This window comes from Ambystoma mexicanum, chromosome 13 (genome assembly GCF_040938575.1).
Source record: "Ambystoma mexicanum isolate Mex_15411 chromosome 13, UKY_AmexF1_1, whole genome shotgun sequence".
NCBI classification, from domain to species: domain Eukaryota; kingdom Metazoa; phylum Chordata; class Amphibia; order Caudata; family Ambystomatidae; genus Ambystoma; species Ambystoma mexicanum.
In genome coordinates this window covers 836335991-836347968 of record NC_090938.1, presented here as the reverse complement: position 1 = coordinate 836347968, position 11978 = coordinate 836335991, and the positions used below count along the sequence as shown (strand labels likewise).

The 11978-nt window shown below is 47.6% G+C and overlaps 1 protein-coding gene across 2 annotated transcripts in view; it reads left to right on the top strand.

Annotated features, from left to right (window-relative positions):
* Positions 1–1167: 1167 nt before the first annotated feature.
* Positions 1168–11978, top strand: part of LOC138522089 (uncharacterized) — a 125961-nt gene continuing 115150 nt past the window's right edge. The window contains exons 1-2 of one of the 2 annotated variants that reach the window (XM_069635337.1): positions 1168–1277; positions 5302–5607. In XM_069635337.1, coding sequence (XP_069491438.1) covers positions 5358–5607 — 250 coding nt within the window. In that variant the 5' untranslated portion in view covers positions 1168–1277; positions 5302–5357. The remainder of the gene's footprint in view (positions 1278–5301; positions 5608–11978) is intronic. The other variant, XM_069635338.1, reaches the window with a different exon arrangement.

Below are 11978 nucleotides of genomic sequence, written 5' to 3'. Positions count from 1 at the left end.
CTTTGGGGAATAGGAAGGGCCGGCAGGTGTGTGTGGTTCAAGTTAATTGCCTAACTTTGCCTGACCCTTCTGTCGGGACATGTCAGGTAAACAGCATCATTACAATTCCATAAAACAGAGTTCATACCAAATTGTCCTATGGGATAGGAAGGAAAAACAGTGCTATTGTAAAAAGGGGATTGATTGGTAGACTGAAAAGAGCAGAGTGGATAGGGTTTGTGGAATGGACGAAAATGACCGGGGTGTAGAACAGAACATAGGGAATTGTAGAAATTAGAGTATCCCGTCACAGTAGATTGGGATTTTAGAAAATGATAATCTGAGGGACGAGAATAACTGAGATCATAAAATAGACCAGGGGGATTATGGGAACTGTAGTATGTTACCTGAGCAGCTGTGGATTGGGGAAAAGAATGATCAAGGGAATAGGAAGACGAATGCTTGGCAGTATTAGGATAGTGAACCGGATGACGGTGTTTGTGGGAGAGACGTTATCTGAACCTGACAGGCTTTGAGTTCCTAGGGGATCGGTTTGCCTGGAGGTTTTAGTGGGCTTGGGTAGGAGGGATTTACTGGCTTACTGGCAGGAGGTGAGGCAGATGTAGTGTAGCCTATAAAAACCTTGGGGATCTCATACGCCTCTCCTTCCTTGGCATAATACTGCATCTCAGCTGGGGTATTCCCTTGAAAATAACCCTGGGGCTGCTCACCCAGGTGATACTTGCTCGCTCGTCCACCCCCAGGGTTGGGATCTTCGATCGCCAGCCCTCCCCTGGCCATCTGAATAAGGGTTTCCCAAGGTTTTCCTGGGAAAATACCCTCAGGTTTCTCAAATAGAGCAGTGAAGGCCAGAGGGTGAGTCAAGAATGGCGGTGCGTGTGCGTGAGTTACCGAGGAAGGGTGCGTGGAGCCTGCCTCTGGTGTCTGTGGAGACGGCGAAGCGGAGACTGAGCAGGCCAGAGGGTGAGTCAAGAATGGCGGTGCGTGTGCGTGAGTTACCGAGGAAGGGTGCGTGGAGCCTGCCTCTGGTGCCTCGGAGACTGAGGCAGGAGTGGCGCTGCGCTGTGAGAGAGGCAGTGTGGACACAAAGTTGTTTTCGCTCTGAACGCAGTCTCCGCCCCTATTGTTTGGTGAGGTCAGTGCCTGTGCAGGAGTGAAGCGTGCGCTGGTGGAGAAGTAGGGCAGAGGTCACGGCAGCGGCTGGAAGATGGCGAGTAGAGCGCGGCGCCCCCGGCGCCCCCGCAACCCCCGCAGACGCCCCCGCGCTACATGAAAAGGTGAGGGAAATGGAATGCTACAGGGGGGTGAAGTCTGGACGCTCTGCTGGTGGCACCCCCTTTTTTTCAGTGTCGAACTGGTTTATCGTGTGTTTGTTGCTCGGGGACCTGCAATGTGGGGTTCAGCCCCTCCTGTAATAGCACTGTGCGCGCCGCCGTGTCACTTTTGGGCGGAGGGGGCGTGCGGGGCGCGTGTCCGGGGGAGGAGGCGGGGCCCGTGGCGGGGGTGCGGGGGGGGGAGGAGTCGAGTCAGAAATCACCCCCATTGAACAGGTACACTGCACACCTGGCGCCGGGAGCTCCAGCCGTATCCAGGGGAGCCGCCAGCATCTTCTGACACCCGCGACATGCTCCGCGCAGCCCCCCTGCTGCTCCTCGTCCTCCTGGCAGGACCCCCCGCCAGTGCAGGTGGGTGGCATCGGAGGAGACGGGGGCGAGTGCAGGAGAGTGGGGAGAGGGGTATGGAATGGGCATCACGAATGCCGAGGTGCAGCGCAGGCAGAGGATCGAGTGTGGGTCAGTGCGGCTGTGCTAGCAGCAAGTCCATCAAGTTCCTTGGTGGCCACTATGTAGAGGAGCAAGTTGGGTAAACCCAATGCTGTCACTCAGTGTCACTCAGGGGCTGAATACAGCGAGGAGAAGACGAGAAGCTGGGGCTGCAGGCTGCAGTGCCAGGATCTCCACTACCCCGCGGCGGGCAAGTTCATAGCCCAGTAGCCGGATGGAAGGGAACATTACCAATCTGTATAGTCCTTTATACGCTCTGCATACATTCATTTTCTCCAAAAGGTGTGGGGGGGGGGGGTTAGGAGGTGAGGTTAAGGAGGGGGGCGCTCATCTATATATTCCACACCTTAGTAGTGATGCGCCTTCTATGAATTTCCAGTAGCTCTAAGTATTAACTGTTTATGATGAGATAAACTAGTTTGAGGTGCAGAGGAGATAAAAAAGTCAGCCCTGGCATATGGGTAGAAAAACTGATACAGAACAGGCAAAAGTTCCCTAATGGGGAACTCCCGTCCTCCGCACACTATCGTGAGGCACAAATACGAAGCCAAACTTTAGGAAATCCGTTCTTGGAGAGCAAATAATCATACAATCTCTGTGTACTTCAATTAGAAGTCATCAACAAATTTGTATGTGACGTTAAGGCAATTTTTCATAAAAATAAGTTTGTATTTATTCTTTAAGCCCAACGTGTTTCGATATATTGTTTCTCTTCATTGGGGCCATATTTCGCATTTCTGTTTGCATTTATATAGCACCTTGTATACCATTAATATAGTCTCAAGGCGCTGTTGGGTTCAACACCCTCTGGAACCAAAGATCAGGTCAGTACAGAAAACTGACACCCTCAAAAGGTGTATGTAAGCACCAGATAGGTGTGCAGCTGCTGTGGCAATTGTGTGATAGCTGCTTCTTAGCTGTAAGTTTGAAGACTAAGAGATCAGGAATATGTGTTCGTTTCTGACAGATTGTTATCCAGACCGATTATGTGTTAGTCCTGAGGAGAACACCTAGGCTGGAGGGTATGTAACCAGCACTGTTTATTTCGGGTGATGGGGAGCATGAGGCAGATGATGGTATGAGAACAGCTATACCGAATGGTGCTGTGTTCTATTTGACTGGTGGTGTAAAGAAGAGAGTAAGCGTGGAGATGTGATATGGTGGTTTACCTTGGTTGCTTCAGACTGAGTCTACTCCAATAATTCCATGTACCCCATCCGTTCCATGTATTACAACTGTCCATGCATTACGACCATGTCAAGCACTGAAAGCTGTTAGTTTCAATGCTCTTCCAAACCATTCCATGTAAGTCATGCCATTCTATGCACTCCAATCTGTTTCATGCCCTCGCAACTGTTCCGTGTACTTGCATCATTCCAAGCACTCCAATCCATTCCAAGGACTTCAACCATTTTATGCACTGCTGCTTTTATTCGTTCTACCTCCACATTATCCTTTCTCCATATATCATCGATCCATATGTCATCTTAACACATTCCGTCCACTTAACTGGTTCTACCCATTTCACATGTTCTATCCACTTAATCCGTTTCACCTACTTTACTGGTTCCATCCACCTACTTTCACTTTGCCGCAAAATGTCTGCTAGAAGTAGCAATGTGGCAACGTCAACATCGTAATGACGTAATCGCGTATGCCGTTTGTGTCCTCACATTTGACAACATAAGACACAGAACAATAGGAGTATCCTTCATTTTCAGCGCTCCACAAATATCTAAACATAAAATTCAAATTGTCAGTCACTTTTAGAATGTGAGCTCCCTTTGAGACAGCTGGGGTAACTATACCTTTGTGTAGGTTCCTACAATAGGCAGAGGGTATCCAACACAGTTCTATACACGGATGATGAGCATCCCCGTCACTATACTATTGGCAAATCCCAATTTAATGTGTACAAGGCCCTAGTAAGCATCCTTAATTTTCACCATATAGGATCCAGAGCGAATTCTATGCATATTTGAACTAAATGTTTCAATATCCTCATCATGAAAATCTATAACCGTATTAACATGTGGCACTAACTTTATGTGAGCAGTGATACCAACAAATAGGCTGTAAACTGTTACTAGGACGGTTTGTTGGCAAATGTGATGTCACAAATGTCATGCGTCATTAGGACGTTACCACGTTGCTACTTCTTGCAACCATTTTGCGGCAAAGTTTGAGACGCGTATTGGGACAGAGGATTACTCTGACCTACCCCGAAAAGACAGAACCACTAGGTAAGTGGAATTCTCCAAAATGGGCAATTCGGGCTGATATATAATTGGGAGTAGACCCTAAAACTTTTTATTCGATGCACAGATATAAATAGAACGTGGTCCTCGTTCGGCACACTTTTACTACAAGAGTCAGCGCTCTTTAGCGCATACCTTCTTTAGGTGAGCAAAGCTTTACTCGTTTTTTACCTTCATCATAGAAATTGATCTACAAATGTACATCCTGTCCCTCACACCATGTAAAAGGCGAATTGTTTCTAAATGAAGTACACAAAGATTGTATGATTAGTTGCTCTCTGAGAACTGATTTCCTAAAAAGTTGGGCTTCGTATTTGGCCCTAAAGATACTGTGCGGAGGACGGGAGTTCCCCATTAGGGAACTTTTAAATGTTCTGCATCTCAATATATAAAATATAGTTAGTGCCTAATGGATAGTGAAGAGATGCTCTGATTTCTTGGAAGAAAGAACTTGTGCCAATGTTAGAAACACATTAATAATGCAGACATCTGCCGAAATGGCGCACAGTCAAATTTCCTTTAAGAATGTTCATGAGGCAGTTTCTTTTCTGGGAAATTCGGCATAGTCTCCACTTAAAATGTCGCTTTTTGGTTGCATGTGCCACAAAATTGCAAAACCTTTAGAGCGAGCGAGGAATGGGGGTTCAGAACTATATCAGGCTGGCATAGCGACCAGCAATGCCACGGCATGAAATGGCCAACTCGCTCTTTCTTTTGCCAAAACTCCTCTGCCGTACTACCCAATGAGGAGCTCCCTAACAAGATTTGCTGCATTCAACAGCTTTGTAAAAAGCAAGGCGGCCCGGCTTTCCACTTCCCAACTGTGTAGTGATTTGGCTCAGTGGGCTATTTTGCATACAATTCGGTTATTTTGTGCTGTTTTGGGAGGCCATGCCCCCCTGCCCGTGGGGGTGGGGGGGAGACAACAGACATATTAGGTGGCGGGAAATAAAATCCTTTGCGCTCAGTCCCCCACAAATCCTAGGGCATCTGTTTCCATGCGCCAGCGGTGGATGAAAGGATACTCTCGTACAAAGTAGCACAGGATAAAATTGGTCTCAATTGCAGCACTTGGAGAACATGGCATCATGGGTAGATGCAAATCCATGAGTCCGCTAATTGCCATCTCAGTGCTGTAAAGAGATTAACCCTTTCTTGACTGGGGCAATTATTGATGATTCTCTCCTCACCTGTTGATAATCTGTGAAGCATAAGCATTGCACATCGTTTGAACCTTCTAATTCTTTCCCCCTGAAAAGCTCCAGAAGTGGAATTTCTGAGCCTCCAGACCGGGTCTTCCTTCTACATCCGAGCCATGGGTGTATCCCCTGCAGAGGTCTATAGAAATCGATCCTCCCCTCCCAGCTGCACAGGATCAAGCATCATAAGTGTAATGCAGGGAGTGGCCCGACCCTTCACATCCCAGCTCCAGTACCGAGTTGATGAGCGCCTGTCCAATGGAAGCATTGTGATCCGCAGTCTACGACCAGAGGATGGAGGGTTTTACGTGATGTGTGATGAGTCTACCAGCACACCTGTACGAATCATCCTGCTAACTGTGACCGGTGAGTGACCCTTTCCTAATATGATGCAGACTGTCCGTCTTGCAGCTTTGTAGGGCTGTAAAATCTAGGTGGTCTTATTACCCAGTGTTCCTTGCTTGACAGGTTTTCCTAGACCCTCAGTTAAGGATTCAGGGAGATGGCTCAAAACCTATGTTAAAGGGGTCTCTGTAATTTCTATAACTCCCCAGGGGGTTAAACACAGCAGAGTAGTCAAGGCTGTAGTCTGAAGAGTGGGGTACAGGGTAGCACACGGCTGCATCCAGCAAAGGATTAGCCACACGGCATGGGGTATGGAAATACTCTTCATATACTTTAGCAAAAACATGTAAGCAGTTTTATTAAACATTTTTGTAAGGCTAAAGCTTACAGCTAAACCTACATGTCACAGTCCTGGACAATGCATCCTAGCCCCAGATGTACGGTATGGCCCACCCTGGACCCCTATGCCTCAATGTTTTTGAAACAAAATGCCTAGCAACAGGCGTGTGTGCAGAGCTTAGGGGGCTTCCAGTCTGCACACATAAACGCAACCACCCCCCTCTGCCATTGTTCCCAGAGACCATGCAAATGCCAGCAGAGCGCTACATATAAACGCAGTAAAATAGCATGGCGCGGCGTTAGGCAGAGTTTGTATAGAGTACCCTTTGGGACCACTACACACAACTATGACTACAGGTGTAAGCAAAACCAACTGTTTGGTATAAGTCTGTACTACACCGTTTCTGGTAGCAGAGCTGAGCAGCCAGGCTTATCTCAAGAGGGAATGTGAGCTGTAATGTTACACAGGGGTCTGCAATCACAGGTGTTCAAATAAACTCTTGCACTCAAGGTTTCTTGGTTAAACACCTATTAATTTATTCAACAGTCAGTTATAAAACATTCACTAGAAGGAGGCAGTTAAAGATCATACACAAATACACTTCAGTGCTATACGTTTCTGAGGCATTCAGACTACTTTGAAGGAGGAGCAAAATGGCATTCAGAATACTTTGAAGGAGGAGCAAAAAGGAGTAGGTTCAGAACATGAAAGGATTACAATATTCTTACAGTGCAGATACTTTGAGTTCACCCGAAGATTCAATTCAATAGGTTCGGCCAAAGTCAATGGGCTAAAGTCTTGGATAGGTAAAAACGGTTCTGGTAAGTAACGGTAAAGTCTCTGTAGAGGTTCTCAAAAGTAGTTTGTAAAAAGAAGAATTAAATGTTGGATCACAAGTTGATTAGGCCTGCTAGTTGCGAACGTTTCATGCACTTTTACCGTGAGAGGTAAGTACTCTGTCTCGTTTCACAGTACCTTACAAATGAAGAAAAAGATGCAGCTGAAGACCTGGCAGTTCCTGCAGATCTCGCTGTTCCTGAGCCTCCGTTGTGGGGACAAGAGGGAGGATGTCGGGGGACTCCTGCACTGGGACTGGTCGAAAAGCTTGCAAATGACAAATCTTCAATTCCGGTAGCTGTAGTCAAGCACACAAACTGGTGTCCTTCTCCCTGGTTATTTGGTTTCCTGCAGCACTCTGAAGAAAATACAACCAACTCTGAGACTGGTATCCAGGTGGCTTAGTGTCGAGTTGATTGGTCCCACCAACTCAAAGGGAGAAGTCGTCCTTGCAGGGCTTCTCTATCGAGATGAACTTAGGCGATTCTGACCTGCAGCAGGGCTTCACCGGGCAAACCAACGGTCCGGGAGTTGCAGTAGCTGTCCTCTTCAAGCTCGTCTTCGCTTCTTTCGTTCCAGTGGTCGACTGTCTTCCAAGCCAAGAGACTTGCCTTTTATTCAGTTCTCGCCCATTTATTCCAGCCTAGCTGTCAGTCACCCAGCAGGGTGGCTGTCCTTGCCGGACAGCCAGCCAGCCAATTACGGCAGAGTGCATTTGGGTCTCCTAGGCGACTAAGCACAGGGAGTTTCGGGCACCTCCCTCACTTCCTGGCCACCCCAGACACTCGGGCACCAGAGGCGGTCTTTAGTCCTGAAGCTCGCCAAAGGCGATGGAACAAAGGGACCAAACCTGGTTTGGCGCGCAGACAAACTCTAGAAGGACCTTTCCAAAAAGAAATGGCGAAAAGAAGACTGGGACCTGTTTAAACAAAGGGGGCTCAGACACCATCTTGAAAAACATGGCTCCCACGATTTAACGCTACCGGAGTTACGAATAGTTTGCAGTCGGGAAAAATCATGGTAGTTCGTTGTAAAACCACTGCTACCAGCCATTCTAAGAGGAAAGGGTAGCATATGACAGCTACATGAGTATCTAGACACAGGTGATACGAAATAACCCCTCCAGCACTAGATTGCAAGATAGGGTGGGCTGGGTCTAGGAATTTAAAAACGCTAGTAAAGTCAATTTCACTTTACTCGCTCTGGGAAACAGTAATTTATCCCAGAGAAGGTATTTAAACCTTGGGAGAGCCTGAAAAGGTTTCCCTGTGCCACTGCACTGAGGGTGCTGTGTGACACACACGAAAAGATGCCTATGGAGTTGTCTAAAACTCCATACCCAAAGAAAACACAAGAGTAAAACATATTTCAAAACACATGAGAGAGTGGGAAAAAGGGTCACACACTCTCCAGGTAAAGAAATCAAGTCCTCAAAATCCAGCAAAGTTGCTGGGGGTCTCTGAGGTGGAGGGAATTAGCACATTTTTGAGAATTCTCCCTAACACGCGTTCCAGGTAAATGCTTCTATTGGGACTGCATGCTCTAGACCGCAGTGTTACTCCAGATGTACATTGCATCTTCTGCCTCTGTTAAGGGAAGCTTCTTGGATTGTATGTGCTTAATCAATAATCGCACAATTAGGCAGTCGTGCATTTCACTTTTATTCACAAATCAGAAGAACCTTAATTTACCTGTTTGGGAAAATCTCATTCCCGTGTTTTCTGTTGATAACTCTGCTTAGTGCAGGTAAACATGGGCTTAATAGGTGGATTTTTGTATTCTCACTTACCTGCGTTTTATGAAATTATTTTGATAGTTCTAAATGGCATTCATGTTTTGTGTTTCTGGAGCTTGTGTATGTCCCATATGACTACGTTTGAGAATGTCAGGATGATATTGGACTTCATTGACCTAGCAGAAGGATGAGGATTAGTCCTAGGAGTGGTTTTGTTGGATGCAACTAAAGCGTCTGACCGGGGTGATTGGCCTTCCCTGCAACACCCCATGAAGGGATTTCATTTTGGCGCCGCATTCGCAGAAATGATCCTGGCTAACGACAGAACTACCAGCACAATTGCGATTAATAGGGTAGTTTGCTAGATGGACAAGGCAGGACCCTATTTCCCCCCCCCACCCCCATCTCTCGTTTCCCCTATCCATGGAACCTATGGCTAGACGGACGAGAGCTAATCTGGGGTTAGGGGGGTACAGATGGGGCCGGTAGAATACAAAATCTACATTGATATTTTATTTATATCGCGCTCTGTACACAAGTGTTTCAGAGGGGGAACAGGGGAGAACAAAACAGCGATCTTACTAGGCCCAGTGACATTGAGAACGCGCAAGTGCATAGGAGAGGGGAGAGGAAAAGTGCGGAGCAAAGGAAAAACAGATAAATAATAAAAGGCAACAAACGGTGGTAGTGCAGCCAGCAAGTGGCAAGTGCTGGGTTTAAGACTGCAGACAGGGTAGGTCTAATAAGTGTAGAGGAAAAAAGGGGGGGGACTGTATGGTTACAGATACAGACCCTAGGGCAGGGGGTGGCCCGGTGGCAATGTGAGCCGGTACCTGGGCCCGGAAGACCGAGGGTAGGCCAGGTGCATGGTGCCGAGGGGGAGTAGAATCAGCAGGGGAGGGGAGAGGGGGGAGAAGGCAGAAGCAGAGAGGAAGGCCTTGAGGTGCTTCCGGAACCGGAGATGGTTCTTTTATGGAGAAAGTACACTGGAGTCACTAAGACTGTTGTGGAGGTGGTGGGGATGGGGGTATGCAAACTTTAAAACCCAGAATGCCGGAGAATTTGTTTCGATGTTTCGTTTGAATGTGCTCCTTCTAAATGCTTGTATTAAATGGGGGGGGGGGGTTGGGAGAATCGCCTAATCTTCCTGTTCAGAAGGATTGCTGTTATTTTTGTGTACATTTGTCCTATATTCTGAATGATATTCGGCACTGCAGTATATTTTGCAATGATACTGATTTTATTTATGTCTGTCAGGTTTGCATTGATTACACGTTACATGTGGTGCATTTATTTCTAGATAGTTACAAATGCTGGAGTTCATGTATGTGCAGGTTCTTATAACACCTTTTTACCCTGAGATAAGGCCATTTATTTTTTATTTATTGGTTATTTGTAATGCGCAGTATAGAGCAGGAATTGTGTTTGTAGGCGCACAAAGACAAGGGGGAGAGAGCAGGGATGAGGAGGTGTAAAATATAGTGCTATAGGAGGAAAGCTGGGGGAGGAGGGGAAGAGGAGGAGGCGATGAAAACAAACAAAAACCATCTTACTAGGCCGTAAGGCGATTGGGGTCGTGCAAGTGCTGAAAACAAAGGGGCTGGGTGGGGGGGGGGGGGGTGGGAGTGCAAGAGGGGCTAAGGAGAGAGCTTCAGTACATTTGAACAGGTTAATAAACAGGCCTTTATGGGACCCAGCCTATCCAGAACATGTAATAGGTTGCACTGATGGTTGGGTTAGATGATGGGTAGAAAGTGAGCACCATTGGACTGCCTCCCCACAAGAGCAGGGGCAAAGAGGCAGCATCAGGGAGTGAAGGGGGCGCAAACGGTAGATAGATTAACCTCCTCAGAGCTATGCAGATCGGTTTGGAACACGATCGTCGGATCCGTAATGATCCCAGCATTTGACTCCCTCTTTAATTCAATCCACATTTGCAACAGGGAGTTGTTGCCATGGGTGTCGCATGCGTATGCTGGTCGGTTCAGCTGTTCCTACTTCAATAGCCATATTTATCATAGGTTCTGTAGTGCGGGTTGATGCTGATTATCTAGTGAAATAGGAAAGAATGGACTATTGCCCCCCTCCCCCCCACGCCCCTCTTAATCGAAGTCTTTAAGGCTGTATTACTAGGGATTGTGGGTGCATGGCCCCTTTAAGGGAATGAGTCATGACTCCGTCATGGCTGGGCTTAATAAAAGGGGCTCTGCTGGCACAGGAGGAGCAGTGCAGCAGAGCCCCAGGAAGTGGCAACTCGTGTCCGTGCGGTCTTCTCGCTGTGTGACTGCGGTCTGGTGTCTCCGCCTCCCACTGGGTCTGGGTGTCCTCCGAGCTAAGGAAGCCACGTGCTGGGTGCCCCTAGCAGCTGTCTCCCAGTCCGGTGATCTCCCTGCCACTGGTGTGCTGCGTGCCCGCAGCTACATTCTTACACTGGTGGGACCCGCTCTAGTGGACCGGGAGGGGACCCCCACATGGATGTCCAAATGTAATAGCTCCATGAACAGATCACCGTTAGTAGGAGGAGCTTTTGTCGAACTAGTACTTGCGCCCCTGAGATTGTAACACATTTTTTAACTTGGGTGGGGGGGGGGGGGGTGGGGAGTGCTGTTGCACCTCAATTATTATTGATAAATGGCAAGATTACAAGTTCATGGTAAAGGCCTAAGCCCCTGGAGCCCTTTATGGCTTGCGGTCTCTCTAGCTCACCCGTGCATACAGCGACCAGACAGCAGAGTTTAGTGCATACCTGCCGAACCTCCGGCTTTGTCCCGGAGACTCCGGGTTTTCACGCTCTTCTCTGGGTCTCCAGGGAAGAGCTTGGAGTCTCTGGGTTTTCCACCACAGACACCGCATTTAAACATCTGCAGGCATTTCACGTTCATTGCCAGCTGGGGCTCCTGTGATTAAAAGCAGCTGCCAGACACAATGCCCTGTGATTTTTCCATTTCCATGGAAAACGGGTGCCAGCAACGGATACAGCAAAGAGACCGAGACGTGACCCCATGCAGTTAACTAAGCTATCCAGCTTGAACCACATTGAGTGAAAGGACTCAACAAACCAAAAAGATGACAAATGCGTTGGCATTAGAAGTGAAATTCTGCAAGTGCAGTGACAAACAGCGCAAACCCATTAAAAAAAATGTATTGTTCATGTTACCTGCCAAATATACAAATATAATTCACTTCAGGGACACACAATTGAGATACAGGAACCCGGGGAGGCCTTTTGCAGCGCCTGTTCACATTACACCAGTCAGTTTACCTCGGCAGTCATAGTGGTTCCAAAAATATGACCATCTACGGCTGGACCTTTACAATAGGTAGATATGCCTTGGAGAGCAAATGCCTGGCCCCCATCTTTGTTGTGTGTTCTGCTTTTGCGTGTATGGGGTAATGTAAAGTTTCCAAATGCTAAAGTATTTAAAATTGCATTGTGAAACGTAGGCCTTTTTCCCCCACTATACAGCACTCTCAGACCTG